Source organism: Eleutherodactylus coqui, chromosome 4 (assembly GCF_035609145.1).
Source record: "Eleutherodactylus coqui strain aEleCoq1 chromosome 4, aEleCoq1.hap1, whole genome shotgun sequence".
Lineage (NCBI taxonomy): Eukaryota > Metazoa > Chordata > Amphibia > Anura > Eleutherodactylidae > Eleutherodactylus > Eleutherodactylus coqui.
The window spans coordinates 28,731,906-28,750,579 of record NC_089840.1 but is presented as its reverse complement, the minus strand read 5'-3'; the positions used below and the strand labels follow the sequence as shown (position 1 = coordinate 28,750,579).

The window sequence follows — 18,674 nt, the reverse complement described above, 5'->3', positions numbered from 1 at the left end:
TGGCCACTAGAGAGGAGCGAGCATACTTGCTAAGGACAATTACTCGATCCAGCATTGCCCTTAGCGAGTACCTGCCGGCTTGGAAGAAAAAGTTCGGGTGCCGGCGTGGGTGAGAGGTGAGTTGCGGCAGTGAGCAGGGGATGCGGGGGGAGAGAGGGAGAGAGAGATCTCCCCTCCGTTCCTCCCCACTCTCCCCCGCCGCTACCCGCCCGAACCTTTTCTTCCGAGCGGGCAGGTACTCGCTAAGGGCAATGCTCGCTCGAGTAATTGCCCTTAGGAAGTATGCTCGCTCCTCTCTACTGGCCACATTTCTTGTGAATCATCCAGTATGGAAACAGCCAAGTGGACTTTGCTACACTGTTTCTGGTAACTCTCATAAGTCTATGGGACTTCTTCCAGCAGTGTAGCACAGCAAGCTATGCTGTTTCTGTAACTCAGGAGCTGTGGGCACAGCGTAGTTCACTGTGCTACATAACTCCCTTTGACTTCTATGGGGGTTATGGAAACAGAATAAGTCAGGTGTTTTACGCCATGTTTGGACAGGATGGGGACACACCTTTAACACTCTTCTCACTCATTGGTTTTACTCTTTTGAAAAGTTGCTGTCTTTAGACCCTTTAACCCCTCAGGACGTTTATATACATTCTGGCTGAGAAGGAGTTTACACAGTAGGATGTACATTTACATCAAATGAATGACATGGGCTCAGCTGTATTTGTGGGGATCAATGTTGATCATAGCACGTATAGAGTTAACAGAGACGGAGCTCTCTCTCTGATGTTAGCAGCCTTGGTAGATGGGTTGCCGTGACAGCTGGAAGCCTAATTGTGGCCTTCAGGTCTAATAAGGCTTTTAAAATAAATCAATAGCAATAATACACTGTAGTCCAGAAGTACTGCAGTGTATTATCTGAGGGATCATAAGATTGCAGGTTCAGGTCATAGTGTACTATGTAAAATAACATGGGAGATCAGTACAAATAAAAAAGTCATACATACAGCAAAATGATACCACAAACATTACAGCTCGTCACACAAAAAAACAAGCTCTCACACAGCTCCATACATGGAGAAACAAAAAGTTATGGGTCTTTGAATGCAATGATGCAAGACATTTTTTTAAAAATCCACAAAAGGGATCTTCATTGTAAAATAGTGCAAGAAAATATATAACTTTGGTATTGTCATAATCATACCGACCCGCAGAAAAAAGGTATCATGTAAATTATGCCGTACAGTGAATGCCGTAAAAATAATAAAAAAGTGATAGAAGTAATATGTTTTTTTTTTTCATCATCTCCTCTTCAAAAGTTATACATTATATGTACCCCATAGTTGTACCAATAAATACTACAGCTCCACGCACAATGAACAAGCCCTCATGCAGGATAAGCTAATGGAAAAAATAGAAAAGTGGAGATGAAATTTCAAAAAAATCATCACGCCCTTAGTCCCAAATAGGCCACATCCTTAAAGGGTTAAAGTGCCTGTTTTTTTGTTTTTTTTACAGTGCCATTTAAAACATACTTGAGCCAAGCGAGTCATCTATATGTGGCGGATGTCGATGACACATAATGACACTTAAATGATTATTTTATAATAAGATGATTATGTTTTTGTAGGATCCTGTCTGGAATGGAGCTCATCATCATCATCATTTACGGCTTTAAGTAAAATATATTTCACATCTGTGACTGGGATTTTTACTGGAAACTAATTCCTATGTCATTTCTACAAAAACATGCACCAAAAAACGGAAGTAGATTCAGGATGCTGAACTGGCTGACCTCCTTAGTGCCAAGAAGGCACATCTGGGTTAATAGGAACCTTGATTAAGTAACCTAGACTGTTTCCACTGTCAGTAGGGTGTGGTGATTATTAATGTCTTCCCATTTACTTACAAAAGTGTCATTACATCATAAGTAGCTAAACACATTATCAGATGATGAGCGGGGGAGCTTTTAAAGGTGAAGGAATTGGCAATTTGAGAATTCCTGGTATTATAGGGAATGGAGATGAGCGAAATTCAGAAAAATTAGATACAGCCGGTTCCCCCGAATTTGGACAAAAAGTCTATTTTGGTCCAAATCAGTTTGCACTAAAACTTCACAAATACTCTTAACTTAGGTGGTGTCTTCCTAATACATGGTGGTTCACGGGACACCAGTACTATGAGGCAACAGTGCTAACTATTGAGCCACCATACTTCAAGAGGACACCACCATTGTTTGGCCAGGACAAACTGACCAAGGTTTGAGTTTGCTCCAAACTAAACTTTTAGGAAAGTTTGACCCAAGATAGGGCTCCACTGGTTTGATTCGCTCAACACTAATAAAGTACATAAAGCTGATAATTATAGATCACACAATAATAGATTGCCGAATACAATTCTATAAAACTTTCATTGAATTAAAATCCATTAAAAAAGACTCCAGAATGCACACAAATTACAGAATCAAGTCACAAATAACATATTTTGTATTTAAATTGGGTGATGTGCAATAAATGGTCCATGTTGTAATCAGAATATATTGTATAACACAACAGTCCACTTTGTTTTTTCTGTTTAATATATTGGACACTTTTTGGATATTTGAAACTTTTTTAAAATGTGACTGCAAAAAACCCTAAAAGTTTTTTTCTGGTGGTATCAGGTATTCTAAACTACATGTAATGCTGGGGTATGTGCCATAAAAGTCTTAAAGATTATTGTACTTTTTAATGTTGTTTTTTTTCTAGCTGATCTTATCTAACTAGAAAAACTAGGAGTTGAAACTTTTTTTAAAATCACCTAAAATCTTTTATATTTTATTCCAGTGAAAATCAGTGATTCTATATCTATCTATTGTAAGTTGTTATGTGCAAGGTCACTATCTAGTGATGAGCAACATTTTGAAAAGTTTGGTTCAGCTGGTTTGCCAAACTTTTGCAAAAAGTTTGGTTTGCTCCAAAATAATTCAAACCAAACAGGAAGTTTACCAAAACCTCTAAAATGGTCTCTGACACCTCCTAAGAGCCATATAGGCCCTGTGTAATAATCTGAAAGTGTTCTAAATAGCTTTTATGGCTCTTAGGCAGAGTTATATGCCAGTTTTCAGGACTAGTGTTGAGCCAATTGAATCCTCTTTCGGGTAGAATTTTGCTAAAAGCTTGGTTCAGGTTCATGCCAAATCGAACTTTTAGCAAAAAAATGTTCTACTGGTTTAGTTCGCTCAACACTAGTTCGGTCTAATGTATCTCACAAACACTGTTTCACTTGTTCATTAACACTTTCATTTGTATGTGCATATTTCTCCAAATAGTGTACTATGAAAAGTAACATGGCAGCTCAGTATAAGTTATCTATCTATCTATCTATCTATCTATCTATTTCATATCTATCTATCTATCTATCTATCTATCTATCTATCTATCTATCTATCTATCTATCTATCTCATATCTATCTATCTCATAGCTATCTATCTATCTCTCTCATATCTATCTATCTATCTCATATCTATCTATCTCATATCTATCTATGTATCTATCTATCTCATATCTATCTCTATATCTATCTCATATCTATCTCCTATCTCATATCTATCTATCTCTCTCATATCTATCTATCTATCTATCTATCTATCTATCTATCTCATATCTATCTATCTCATATCTATCTATCTATCTATCTATCTATCTAATTTATATCTATCTTATCTCTATCTAAATATCTATCTCATATCTATCTATCTATCTATCTCAGATCTACTATCTATCTATCTCATATCTATCTATCTTATATCTATCTATCGCATATCTATCTATCTATCTATCTATCTATCTATCTATCTATCTATCTAATATCTATCTATCTCCTATCTATCTATTTATCTATCTATCTATCTCATATCTATCTATCTATCTATCTCAGATCTACTATCTATCTATCTCATATCTATCTATCTTATATCTATCTATCGCATATCTATCTATCTATCTATCTATCTATCTATCTATCTATCTATCTATCTATCTATCTATCTAATATCTATCTATCTCCTATCTATCTATTTATCTATCTATCTCATATCTATCTCATCTATCTATCTATCTAATATCTATCTATCTATCTATCTCATACATATCTATCTATCTATCATCTATCTATCTATCTCATATCTATCTATCTATCTCTCTCATATCTATCTATCTATTTATCTATCTATCTATCTATCTATCTCATATCTATCGTTCTATCTATCTATCTATCTCTCTCATATCTATCTATCTATCTCATATCTATCTATCTATCTATCTATCTATCTATCTATCTATCTATCATGAACAAAATGAACAATTGCAATATTGATGTATAAAAGTCAGTGAAGTTGGTGATTACTTTTCTGGCCACATTCAATGAACTATTGTAGAAAGCAGTACTCAATCGAAAAGTGTAAAACTACTTAAATATGATAGAAAATACAAAATGTAATAGTAACATATTAGTGTTCCTTAAATTATATCCTATTAATTTTTGAAAGATTTTCTTACGCCAAATGGATGTTCAGACTTGCCCTTACTCACCTTTTCACCAGTTTCAAGATATCTCAAGATAATCAGCTTTGTTTATGTAACTCTGCTGGGCTTTGTGAGTAGCTGAAGATTCTTACATGTTTCCCCAAAGCCAGGTTATATCACACCTCTAATGTCAGGATATCTTGATACAGGTGAAACAGTAAGGAAGGAAACACTTGGATGTGAAAACACTATCAATGAGGCTAAATATAAAGGTCTTAGCCAGAAACCTAAAAACACATACAAGATACATTTACGTAAAGAAAGAGCGAGATAAAGAGCTCATGCACAAATTGTACTTCAAAATATTTGAATCCCAAATTCTGGATTATTTTTAACCCACCCTGGCCCCCCAAGAAAAAACAGTAAAGCAACTCAGAAACAAATCAAAAACTGGACTTCTACCCAATATGCACAAAGCTACTACACAAAGTAGAAATCTCGTATTGTCTAAAATGCTAAAATCAACAACAACTGTGCTAAAAGAAAGATAGAAATACCTGATACCGTACAATGACCATTAGTGGCAATCATTTCATCAAGTTAGTAACATTAAAAAGTAATGTGATTTAGGGTAGTTAGATGGGTAGCATGGGGTTAGGAGGGTGTTCTTAGTTAAACACTCAACTCAATTTTTCAGTTGTCAGCTGCCGATGTCTTAGGGTGGTGAACCTACCAATCTACGTCTTTCTCTGCTTTTCTTGATGGTGAAGATTGTATAATTTGGTTGTCTACCACAAAATACAGATGAGATCATGTTTTTTGCCTTCTTCTTGGTTAATGTTGCTGGATTTAAGGCTTAACTGAATGGACAAATTTTTTTTTTCGGTTTTACAAACTATGTTACTATTTTATGTAAAAGCAACTCTGTAGAACTTTGGTTAATACTGAATGGCAATTTAATAGAGATGAGCGAACGTACTCGTTTCGAGTACTTACGCACCCGAGTACCGCCATTTTCGAGTACTTCAGTACTCGGGTGAAAAGATTCGGGGGGCGCCGGGGGGCGGGGAGAGGCGTGGCGGTGCGGGGGGTAGCAGCGGGGAACAGGGGGGAGCCCTCTCTCTCTCCCTCCCCCCCCCACTCCCCACTGCTACCCCCGTGCCGCCACGGCGCCCCCCGAATTTTTTCGCCCGAGTACGGAAGTACTTGGAAATCGCGGTATTCGGGCGAAAAAGGGGCGTGGCGGAGCACGTTCGCTCATCTCTACAATTTAATCTAGTTTAGAACTATACTAAGCTGATATCAATAAATCCAATACTAGACTGAAGTTAAAAAAAAATAAGCCCCAATGCAAAAATGTACATAAACCTAGCCTGAAGTCGAATTGTGGCACCACTTCCAACCAAGTATCATGGCAGCACCAAGTGCAGCTTATCAATTTGTTGCAGCCAATTATATAAAAGCAGTGCAAGAAAAATGGCAAATGATAAGAAAAGTTAAAAAACAAGACCGGCCCTGGGAATGCCAATTCAAGCTGAAATACAATGAACTTCCTGTCCCACCTTGACTAGCCCATCATTCTGCAAGCTGTCAAAATATCAATAGCCAATGAAAAGGATTTTATATTCTGTTTGAGTAGAACATTTAACTAAAATGTATAAAGTGGCTCATTATTACCTTGACAAGTAAAACCTCTCTCTTCGTAGCCAGGGTTGCAAAGACACTTCCCGATGGGTACAAGCCATTCTCCTTCAGTGCTGCAGTACATTTTGGGTGGATCTTCTTCTTTGGAATGGTTAACACAAGAACCTCTCACCTCCACCAGAGAATGGGAGTCCATAGGTACAGTGTCTGGAAACATGGCTAAATTCTTCACAGTGAAAGGACACTTTTTGAAATATACCCGCACAGATACTAAGGCAACGCAGGCACCAACATCCTGAAATACCAGATAAAATCCTTTCTTACTGATAGGCCCTACTTCCCGAACCTCAGTGTTCAGTTTCAGAATTCGATCTCCAAGGTCCATCTGGGTGAAGCTTTCATCGGCTGCAATGGTGTCGATCTTTGTAAACTGATGCTCCTTAAATTTGACCCCATGATCCTCATCTGACTCCAGGTAATAAAGGTTAAATGTTTCTTTACAAGTTCCCAGTACAAGTGGGATGCTGTTGCAGTCTCGTAATGTGAACTTTAGCTCAACATAAATCTTTTGAGCTGCGTTGCGGGGAATCCAGTTTGTCCTAAGCCAGTTGTTTTGATTGTGGTCCATAACATTGCAAACCTGATAGGTTCTTATAGGAGTGTAGTGTTCATCGACTCCACTAATTTCTTCCCACTGAAAGAATAAAAGTGTGAAAAATAAACGTTAGTAAGTGGAAATATAAAAACCCAATGGTAAAACCTCCAAAGAAGGATGCTGTAGGGATATACGATATCACAGCACATAGAGAGCCTAAAGCTCTGCCATACAATCTCTATGCCAGAGGGCTCTAAGATTTATCTGAAGCCCTAATTTGACCTGGAACATCTGCTTGGAACTTGTATGTTCTTCTGGTACTTGGCTTGGTGCTATACTTTCCAGATTGATGGCTACAACTTGACTCACCATAATGACCCATATGCACATCATAGATGGGAGTCCCCACAGCGTCACCTATTGGAAGGTAGCTACCCTATGAGACAATATTTGACCTTTTAACAGGCCTTCCATCACTCATTTGCAAAGCTTTTTCCAGTGAGCATTACACAAAGAGAACATTATTCCCCTGCCCCCCACCCACAGACTTTGGTGGTCTCTGGCCTAACCAACCAGAAACCCCAAACACCTGTATGTTTGTAGGTATTCAGCTTTGGTTTACATCCTTAGTCATGTTGCAATGTCTGTTAAAAGGTCAAATGTCGACTCATAGGGTAGCTATCTTCCCATAGGTGGATATGTGGGGCATTATTGCATCACTCATCTGCGTAGCTTTCCCCCAGGGAGCATTGAATGGCCTATAAGACTCCCTTCACACTCATAGTGCTTTCCACCAGAAGAAACATCCCCTGGACTCTAATAAGCTTAAAACGTGAAACTCGATGAATGACTGAATATAACGATCATGGTTATAAAAATAATTTCCAAAAACAAGTGAGATCTTTTTTAAACTCTATATATGATCTTGCCTTTTGGTATTTAGCTGGTTGAAATGAGCTACATGACAGTCCTGACCCTCAATTGATCATTTGTTGTATTTAACAAAACTGGGATTAATGTTTACTAGAGTTGAGCGAACATACTCTGTTGAGCTTGATGCTCGTTCGAGTATTAGCGTACTCGATGGTGCTCGTTACTCAAACGAGCATCAAGCTGTGATCGACCACGCCCCAGTTTTTGGCTCCTCCCTGCTGTGACGTGCCTGTTTTGGCCCCTCCCCGCCGCGACGCAGCGCGCGTCAATGGCAAATTTTTTGTTTGGTAGGCAGGTAAGAGAGAGAGAGAGAGAGAGAGAGAGAGAGAGACGGATGAACCAAGAAAAAAAAAAAAGCTCGGCACCCGGCGTCCCACATACAAAAATGCTCGGGTCTCCCATTGTAGCCAATGGGGTTCATTACTCGAGTACAGCTCTCGAATTTTACGAAAAGCTCGACTCAAATAACGTGGACCCGAGCATTTGGGTGCTCGATCATCTCTAATGTTTACCTTTCCCCAAATTAAAACAGATGGGGCTTAGCCCAATTCATAGCCAATCAGAAAACCTTATGGCACAGGACTAAATATTGTTAACACCAACTGCTGTATGTGTTGTTAATATAATTTCAAGGAATATCAATATTTCTTTCAAAATGTAAAAAAAAATGTAAAAAAGTTTTTCAGCCGTATCTTCCCATGTAGCAAAGCCTTCTCTGTTACAATTGGATACAAAGTCCCATTGAGACAAACTATTCTTTTCAGTTTCCGTGATTAATCATTTGGTTTGACCTTGTCAAAAAGGGGAACAAAATACAATATGGTTTCTGAGACCACGGCACCAGGTCCCCATGAGCTAGGGGACTAATGTTGATGTGACATGTAGGCTGCTTTCAGCATGAAAAACAATGTGATACAAGATTTGATGCTATTTAACACAACTCTAAGCTAGAATATAGACGACATAAAAAATAAACTATGTATCTCACTATTTTAACTTTTGGCCTTTTATTAATTGGATTTTGCTTGCGACCTACAGCAGGTTTATGAAAGGACCAAATAAGAAAATGTTATAGAATTCAGGCTTCAAACTACCGAAGCATTCTGATGTATAAAAGCCCTTTTGTCTTTTTGATTTTTTTTCTTTAACCCTTTCCAATCCAATTTGTATCCTGGTTTTCCTAGGGGGCTTACTCTTTTTCTGCTGTTATACAACGGCGCTATCTGCTGGCTAAAGCCAGTACTGCATGAGGTGACACATTGGATAGGCTCCGACAGCAGAGAGGCTGGCAATATACAGTAAGCGAACCCTGACGGCCGTCTTCCAACATTGGAGCTGTACAGCCTTAAATCACAATGTCTTCAGAGGTCAGACAGTGGATTGGAAAGGGTTAAAGGGCCAGTTTGGGAAAACATTTTTTTATATCATTTCCCCAGGGTGCAATTGCCATAGAGAGCATAATAAGGTAATTGACATACAGGGTGTCTCAAAAGTGTGCAAACACCCATACAGAATGAAAATGGATTGGCAAACAGTGTTCTAATTTTGCGTACAAGTTGTGAGGGAAGGGGTAAACCTGTTAGGCCCTGTCACCAATACCAAGGCCATTTTGAATGTCACCATCTTGGATTCAACTCTATTTTTTAATGGGAAGGTAGATGTGTGATATATAAAAACGATGATTTTTCTTCATTGTAAGCAATGGGAATGATGGTGTTATCTCAAGCAGAACGTTTTGAGATCATCTTTATATCAGGTGAAAGAAGTATACGTCATCATTGCAGATTTCAATCAATGCCACCCAACCAGACCCCCATTATCCACAGTGTAGTGGCAAAACTCCTTTCCAAATTCCAAGCAACAGGTTCTGTTGCTGATAAACCAGAATCTGGCCAACGATTGCTGATGCTTAATTAGTAATGGTTTTTGGCCATCCACATTTTGGTTTATCAGTGACAGAACCTGTTTCTCAGAATTGAATGCTCCGCTGGCCCGTCTGTCCCTGGAGTTACTTTTCACTATTCATTCCTATGAGACTTACATTGAGTCTGTCATAGGAATAAATAGAGAAAAGTTGTTTTCGGGACACAGAGGACACTGGAGCTTATAGCTAATACAGTGGAGTTCACATAGGATGGTGGCTCCAGAGCAGAGCCGAAATCTCCAACATGTAGTGATCAGCAAATATTGAATGTCAACGATAAAAAGATTCCATGGAGTGGCCCTTTCAAAGGGTTGCCCCATCAGAACAACCATGGATGTCATATGGGGGAGTTCCTTGAGTAGAGAACAGTTCTGAAGGATCCAGCATGGCCATACATCACATAAACAGCAATTCATTTGAATAGGCAACATGTAATACTACATTTCCATTGCAGCCGTGCAAATGTTTGGCTGGCTGCATCTCTGGTTGCCGATAACAGGTGAATGTTAGGGTTGAAAGAAGCCCAACATGCAGTGATCAGCTGATTTGGGTGTTTGAAAAGTGGTTTACTAAACCAGACAACCCTTTAACAAGCCAAAATATCTGATATCTGAATGATTGGTAACACAATCCGAGCACAAGGACTATTCTTATTCCTGCCTACCAAAAAAATGCTGCAAACAAGAATTGTTGGCCCAAAGTTTCCATTCTATTGCGACTATTGTTTTTTATTCACGGTTGTGGAAAGTATTTGAAAGTTACAAATGCCGGAGAGCTGAATAGAGATGGAAACACCAGCAGCTGGCTTTGTTCAAGATGGCAGCTTTCCAAATCCCAAATATCTTATTTGTATACAGTGATATCTTGCCAGCTGTTTAATATTCGTAGCTAATAAATGTAATCGAGAGGAATGTACAGGGATAAGTTGATGGATTTCTTTAAAGTACATCCTCAGAAGGGATTCATTTTTGCTAATGCATGCATTAAAAAATAAAAGCCGGAGCAAGTGGTAAATATGGGCTGTAAATTATGTGCTCCTTTGCAGAGCATTTGTGAGTTGGGGATAAGGAAAGAGCTGGGATTTTCAAAGAGACTGGCACAAACTAGCATGGAACAAATTCTATTCTTTGTATTATAAGATACAAAGGAGAAAAACAGCGTGTTTTATTTTAACTATAACTTACTTTTTTTTATTTAAAGGGATATTCCCATTTTACTGACAAAAGGCATATCTACGCCCTCTGAATCAGTGAACGGGGGTCGTTGGAGCATGATTCTCTTGCTAGGTGGGGATCCCAACAGGCATTATACCATACCCGCTCTTTTCTCACTGTGGACACGTTAAAAACACTTACTGTCGCCCTCATCCACTCCCGGCTCGATTATTGCAACTCGTTGGTGATCGGCCTCCCCTGCACCAGAGTCTACCCTCTCCAATCCATCCTGAATGCGGCAGCCAGGCTCATCTTCCTGTCCAGCCGCTACTCAGACGCCTCTGCCCTGTGCCGGTCACTGCACTGGTTGCCCGTTAAATACAGAATTCAATTTAAACTCGCTACCTTCATCCGCAAAGTCCTCCACAGCGCAGCGCCCCCCTATATCGCCTCCTTCATCTCAATCTATCAACCAGCCCGGGCTCTCCACTCTGCTAACGAAACCAGACTGAGCGCCCCTTTAATTCGAACTTCTCATTCCCGCCTCCAAGACTTCTCCAGAGCAGCACCGGTCCTCTGGAACGCACTACCAAAGGATACCCAGGCAATCCAGGACTCACAGAACTTCAGGCGTGCTCTAAAAACGCACCTCTTCAGGGAGGCATACCGCATTCCATAAACAAACCCCTCTGTACTCCGCCTGATAACATGCTCCCTGACCTACTGACTGCAATCCCTGCTAGCCATCATAAACCGCTCCTGCAGTCATACTGTTTCTGCCGTCACACGGCTAAATGTCTGACCATTGTCTATGTGTATAACATCGCTCACTCTCCACCTCGCCATACAGTACACATCTCCACCCCACCATACCGTGCACATCTCCAGCCCTTTACCTTCTGTATCACCCCATTACTTGTAGTATGTAAGCTCGTTGGAGCAGGACCATCACCCCTATTGTTTCCACCAACTGATTACTATGTAACCGTGGTTCTGTAATTTTTGTACTTTTGTCTTTCTGTATCCCCCCTGTCTATGTAAATGCTGCGGAATATGTTGGCGCTATACAAATAAAGATTATTATTATTATATCCTGCAAATATGCCATAAATCTATAATGTGGAAATATTATTTCAACAGTAGTGTGACTTTCATTTAAAAAGAAGTTGTCATGTTCTTTGATCATCGGGCTACCTGCATAGCTTTGTAGACCTGCTGAATCTATCACACCTTTCCTTTTTTTTTGTACATCCCACCCCCATTCCTAAACACAACCTCCTTTAAGGTGGCTTTACACGGGCTAATAGTTGCCTAAGTAAACACTCTTTTGACATGGAACCCTGGCAATTATCAGCCTATTTAAACAGGCATTCATTCATCTATAGACGCTCCGTCTCCATTCACTGAACTACTACTGTGTGAAAGCACAAAAGCGATGATTGTTGAGACGGCTGTCAATTTCGTAAGCACCTGACAGTCATCCTATGTAAAGTCAGTCTTAGTTATAACTCCCAACACTTATTATCAGTCAAATGGGCGGTCTCCTTTGCTCATTGTCAATAGAGGATGTCAGGTTTCCTCCTTGCACTGACATCATCCATTGACAGTGAGCAAAGGAGACCGCTTACTTGCCCGATTACATGTGCAGGGAGTCATAACTAATGGAGGTTGGTGTTGGTGAACATGGGATAAGAAAAGAAGAGTTGCAATAGAGTTGGTCGGGCCACAGCTGCAAAGGTTCTTGTTAAAGGAGGTGGTTCATTGAGACTTTGGAAGTTGAAGCCAACTTATAAACCTAAGCTGACTGCTACAACTCTGGTATCAAAACCCCCAAAAGTTATCTGTTTTTGCCAGGTGAAGCTTTAACTTGCCATCATTTTCCCCTGAATTGGAAGGGCAAGCCATGCAATACAAGGTGGGCTGGTTTTGCTAGAATGCAAGTCACTAATTCTGAGAACTTGAACTCTGGGAACAGTAAAGCATAAGAGAAGGAAATACTGTTCCCATCATTTTTTGATCTAGCTAAAAAGACTTGACAGTAGGGTGCTGGTTGGCTGGTTGAGAAGATTCTGGCATGGCTGACATTCCTAGTCATGTTACAAGGTCAGTTAGAAGGTTGTATATTGACTCATAGGGAAGTTACCTTTCCATAGGTAGCGCTAGGGAGGCAGGCATTATTCCACCACCTATTTGTGTAGTTTTTCCCAGGAAACATTGCATGGCCTATAACTAGAGATGAGCGAGTATACTCGCTAAGGCCTTAGTCACACGGGCGTTTTTTGCCGCGATTTGCGGATCGCATGACGGATGCGCATCCGCAAATCGCGTGACCGGGGCCGAAAAATAGCCTGAAAAACTGCTCCTAGCCGCGTTTCAATAGAAACGGGCCGGAGCTGTCCAGCGCATTGAATTCAATGGAGCCGGCAATACAGCCGGCTTCATTGAAAGCGATGCGCTGCGGGCAATCTCACGATGAATTGTCGGGAAGAGCTTAAATATATAATCCCATCCCTGCAATTCATGCAGAAATGTGTAAAAATAAAAAATATATATATACTCACCTTGTCCCGGCAGACGGAGTTCAGCGCGGCCGGCTGGCAGTGGGTGTGAGTGGGTGTGAGTGAGAGCTGCCTCTGATTGGCTCAGCAATCACACCCACTCACACCCACTGCCAGCCGGCCGCGCTGAACTCCGTCTGCCGGGACAAGGTGAGTATATATTTTTTTTATTTTTACACATTTCTGGATGAATTGCAAGGAAGGGCTTATATATTTAAGCTCTTCCTGACAATTCATCCCGCGCTCGCCTGCAGCCCATTGCTTTCATTGGAACCGGCTGTATTGCCGGCTCCATTGAATTCAATGGGCAAACATCGTTCTCTGCCACAGCTGTGGCAGAGAAGAATGATTTGTCTAGTATATGCCCTCAATGGGGTCGGCGCTGCTTCCGCCGGCCCCATTGAGCGCATATAGAGAAGAGAACAGGAATCGCAGATCGCAGATAGGTGCGATTTCTGTTCTATAATTTATCGGACGAGCGCATAAAAAGCGCTCATGTGTCCGATACCATTGCAAAGCAATGGTTTTATAAAATCGCCGGACGCATGCGCAAATCGCGCGAAAAAACGCCCGTCTGACTAAGGCCTAAGGCACATTACTCGAGCGAGTAGTGCCTTAGCCGAGTATCTCCCCGCAGGTCTCTAAAGATTCGGGAGCCGGCGCGGGTGACAGGTGAGTTGCATCGGGGAGCGGAGGAGAGAAAGGGAGAGAGAGATCTCCCCTTCATTCCTCCCCGCTCTCCCCCGCCGCGCCCTGCCCGCCGCCGGCCCCCGAGTCTTTAGAGACGAGCGGGGAGATACTCGGCTAAGGCACTACTCACTTGAGTAATGTGCCTTAGAGAGTATACTCGCTCATCTCTACCTATAACCCTACACCCTCTTGGTGCTCTCCACAAAGTTTAACATTCCCCCTCACTAGTGTTGAGTTCCTTAGCCTCTATATGTTAAATCTAAGCAATGCCCTTAAAAGATTTGCTTAATTAACTACTGAAATGATGCTTTGTGTCGTTATTAACATTTGCGCTGCCGCCGGTGATGTTGTTGCATTATAATTTCTTATCATGAAAAATAATAAGCATCATAAATCAATTCCATAGGGTAAATATAAAGAAAAGAGAAAACCCCACCGTGTTGAAAGAGCACAATTAATTAAAACCTCGCCAAATCCCGCACATCGATAATTAGAATGTGTAATAACATGACATAACTTTAGAATTTACATAGCTGGAGGCACCTGCCAAAATCCACAAGATGTATGCAAAAGTGTGAAAAAAGTTCTCCAGACCCGTCTCACATTTCTGTGTTATGCAAATGCGTCTGTTTAATTCGCCACAACGACTCCATAGGAGCCGCACGTCTTTACACTATTACACTAAGGCGGTTAGAAATAGGTGTGATTCCCGAGCACAATAAAATGTTTTTCCTCATTGTTCTGAAAAATGAGAATAGTTATTATGTTATTAGGTTTTATGGAGAAACTGATATAGGTTCACCCAATTCCCAAGACACGAGGCCTAGACGTACAGATAGGCGCCATTTATAGTCTATGAACCATTGCTCAGTCATTATGGCGCTGCAATGGTCTCCACCCTGGATTCATTAGCAGTCATATTCATTTTCATTATATGATGCTTGGAGCTGAAAATATTATTTGTGGGTTCTTTAAATGTTCTCTTTGGCATCGTTGTGTATATTACATAATCCTAGATTTTCCTCCATTGTAAACAGTAACAATTGTACAAATACTGCGCCAATTTGGAGAGCATCATGTTGCTCACTTTGTAATGCTGTGAGTAAGGCAATGGGGCAGAGGTATAAACGAAGGCAAAGGAAAAGTTTGGTATTTTATTCGAATTCATGGAGCTAATATCGGGTCAAAAGTATAATATAATGGAGCACCAATTGGTATCTTGAAGATGGAGGTAGCAGGTGACGGTTAAGGAAGAAGACAGCAATATCAGTCATTTTCATTACCGGATATCTTTGCACCAGTTGACTATAAGAACTATAGGCAACTTCTTTCAATGGGTGGACAAATATTAATAAGAATAGAAAATAGTTTAAAACTGTTAAAAAGTTAATGAACCCCATGGGATTCCCTGGATTTCTGCATTGATTACGAATACAATCAGGGGCGTAACTAAAGGCTCAGGGGCCCTGATGCAAAACGTGAGTCCCCCCCCCCCCCTCTATCTGTATCTGTACCCGTACCCATACCTATACCATGCTGCACAGAGACATAACTTGAAGCTTCTGGGCCCCAATGCAAAACCTGTAACAGGGCCCCAACTATAATGCTTTATTCATAGTACTGGGCTCTCTATATGGAAAAGAGAGGCCTTATGGGCCCCCTAAGGCTCCTGGGCCCGGGTGCAACCGCGTCCCCTGCACCCTCTATAGTTACGCCCCTGAATACAATGTGATCTGATTGTATCCAAGTCATAATTATAGAAACCAATTTAACTAATAACTCTTATGGATAACATTGAGTGACATCCACAGTGCAGGGAGAAAAAAGAAAGTAAGTGAACCCTTGAATTTAATAACCTGTAAATCCCTTTTTAGGGTTCAGTCACACCAGCGATTTTTAAGTGCATATATAGGCGCGATTTTAAACCAATGCTTTCCAATGGAAGCGATCGCATATGCGATTTTTACATGTGCTTAAAATTCGCACCTGAAAAAGATAGAACATATCAGTGTCAATGGACCCGGTCACGCAATTTTTCTACACGGGATGTGCGACTGAGCCCTTAGCAGCAATTACCTCCACCAAATGTTTCCTGTAACTGCAAATAAGACTTTTACAACATTGAGGAGGAATTTTGGACCATTCCTCCCTGCAATTGTGTTTCAGTTCATCAATATTTCTGGGATGCCTTGTGTGCACACCTCTTTTTACACAAGGGCACAGAAGGTCCATACGGTTGAAGTCAGGACGCTGACATGGCCATTTCAAGACAAAAATCTTTGGTTTGTGCGTTATTAGTTAGACTGTGTTTGTCTATAATTGTGACTCAGAGTGCATTTTATTAGTAATCAATGCAGAAATCCAGGTAATTCCAAAGGGTTCACTTTGCTTTTCTTGCAACTGTATATATCTAACAATGGAGATTTATTAATAGTGTTGCAAGAGGCAAGAATCTAGGAGTTAACAAAAAAGGTGTAAATTGTACTACATATTATTCTTATTTCTTAAAACGGTGTAAAAGACTTGAAAAATGTGGTGTAGACACACTTAACCCATTTTTAACTTACATAGATAGATAGATATGAGATAGATAGATAGATAGATAGATAGATAGATAGATAGATAGATAGATATGAGATGGATAAATACATGATAGATAGATAGATAGATAGATAGATAGATAGATAGATAGATAGATAGATAGATAGATAGGAGATAGATAGATAGGAGATAGATAGATATGAGATAGATAGGTAGATATGAGATGGATAAATAGATGATAGACAGATAGATAGATAGATAGATAGATAGATACATAGATACATAGATACATAGGAGATAGATAGATATGACATAGATACATATGAAATAGAAAGATAGATATGAGATAGATAGATAGATAGATAGATAGATAGATAGATAGATAGATAGAAAGATATGTATAAAATGGCACCATGTGAAATCTGAGTTGTCCTTCTCAGATTATGGCAATATATTTCTAACCTTTATTGGTACAAACTAAGCACAGGGCCCACAAGATCGTGGCCAAATAGTACGCACACACTGCTTGCACACAGGTTTCAGGCAACTGACCCTGAGCTACAGGGAGGATGACAGTCAGCCACCGTGCTGACATAGGGAACTGTGCCAGGGATCCACCAACTGACACACAGAGCAAGACATCAAACGTTTGGAGGCCGCACCTGTAAAGAGGAAAGGAAAAGGGGAGCTGCATGTGCTGCAGGCTAGGACTACAGGTGTCCAAACCATCTTTAGGAAAGCAGAGAGACACAGCAGACCTACATGCAAACACAGATCTGAGTGGGAACAAAACAGATACATCCAAACAGTACAAGACCAGTATCAGCTACTGGTAGGAGCTGGGTTTATATGTGCTGCAGGCTAAAGGGGATTCACTGCTGGAGAATACCACACCCAGGAGCTTAATTAATCCTTACCTCCTGAGGAGATGTGCTGCTAGGAACCTTCATACTACAGATCCCAGCAGCACATGTAACACCCTGGGTCAGTAGGGGTATGCCATCTTGCTCCCTTTTATAGATTCACTCATCGGCATCTGTTTTTTCTCTTTGATAGACACTATATCTGCCATTGCAGAAGTTTACTGAAACTGAGACCAATAGGTCCACAGACTACTGGTGCCAAGTGGAAACCTTCCGAAACAGAGACCTACTGGTCTCTGTTTCAGCAGAAAACTAGGATAACATCTATCCAGTGATTCCAGTTTGGGGATTTTTAGAACCCTGGACGTAATCTGAAGCATGATATGAACAGGCCCTTTTTGTTTGGTCTTTTGCTTGATACGGTGGGCCGGAATGCTGGTGGTTCAAGTAATGTTAAAGCTTTGCCTCTATGAAGAGTAAACGTGTTTTGATTAAAAGGGTTTTCTCACTTTTCACTAATGATAACCTATGCTCAGCATAGGTCCTCAATCGCAGATAGGCCAGGATCCACTGCTCGGGATCGTCATCGATCGACTGATCCTCCTGTCCAATGTCTGCATCGATGGTCAGGGCCAAAAGTGTAATACATGGCTTCACTACAATTAAAATCAATGGGAGTAAAAAATTTTTAATACACTTCTGGCCCTGACCAACGAGGCTGGAAATCTACATAGCTGGTCAGGGCCAGACGTGTAATACATAGCTTCGCTCCAATTTATTTCAATGGGAGTGAAGTCGCCTATTCCACTTCCAACCCTGATCATCGATGACAACGTCTGGTTCCACTGCACTGGCAGCAGCCCAGAAGATTAGCTGATTGGCAGGGATTCCAAGCGGTGGATCCACACCAATCTGCTATCCATAACCTACGCTGAGAACAGGTCATCAATAGCAAAAAGTGAGAAAACCTCTTTAACGTCTCCCAGTCTTGTTTTTCTTCTTTGTATTTGGTCCCAGTCCTTTACATGCCTTCGAATCCGTACTGTGAAGCCACATGCTTTGTGCATAAAGTCCTGCTGTGTGCATGAGGCATTAGTGGAAACATGATTACTGTTCAATGTTTCATTTCTCAAATGACTTCAAATAATATTAGAACCCATTTGCAATATGTCATTGTTAATGTTGATTTTAATAGCGTTGGAAGAGGCGCACGCCAGGTGTCACTAAGTGGAATCTTCCCAAGTTTAATTGAAAAGCTCTTAAAAATTAATAGGT

At 40.6% G+C, this 18,674-nt stretch overlaps 1 protein-coding gene across 1 annotated transcript in view; it reads right to left on the bottom strand.

The window, feature by feature from the left end:
• EPHA3 (EPH receptor A3) overlaps window positions 1-18,674 on the bottom strand; it is a 375,419-nt gene that overhangs the window by 238,683 nt on the left and 118,062 nt on the right. Inside the window, exon 3 of the mRNA XM_066599150.1 lies at window positions 6,175-6,835. Within this exon, the coding sequence (XP_066455247.1) occupies window positions 6,175-6,835 (661 nt within the window). The remainder of the gene's footprint in view (window positions 1-6,174; window positions 6,836-18,674) is intronic.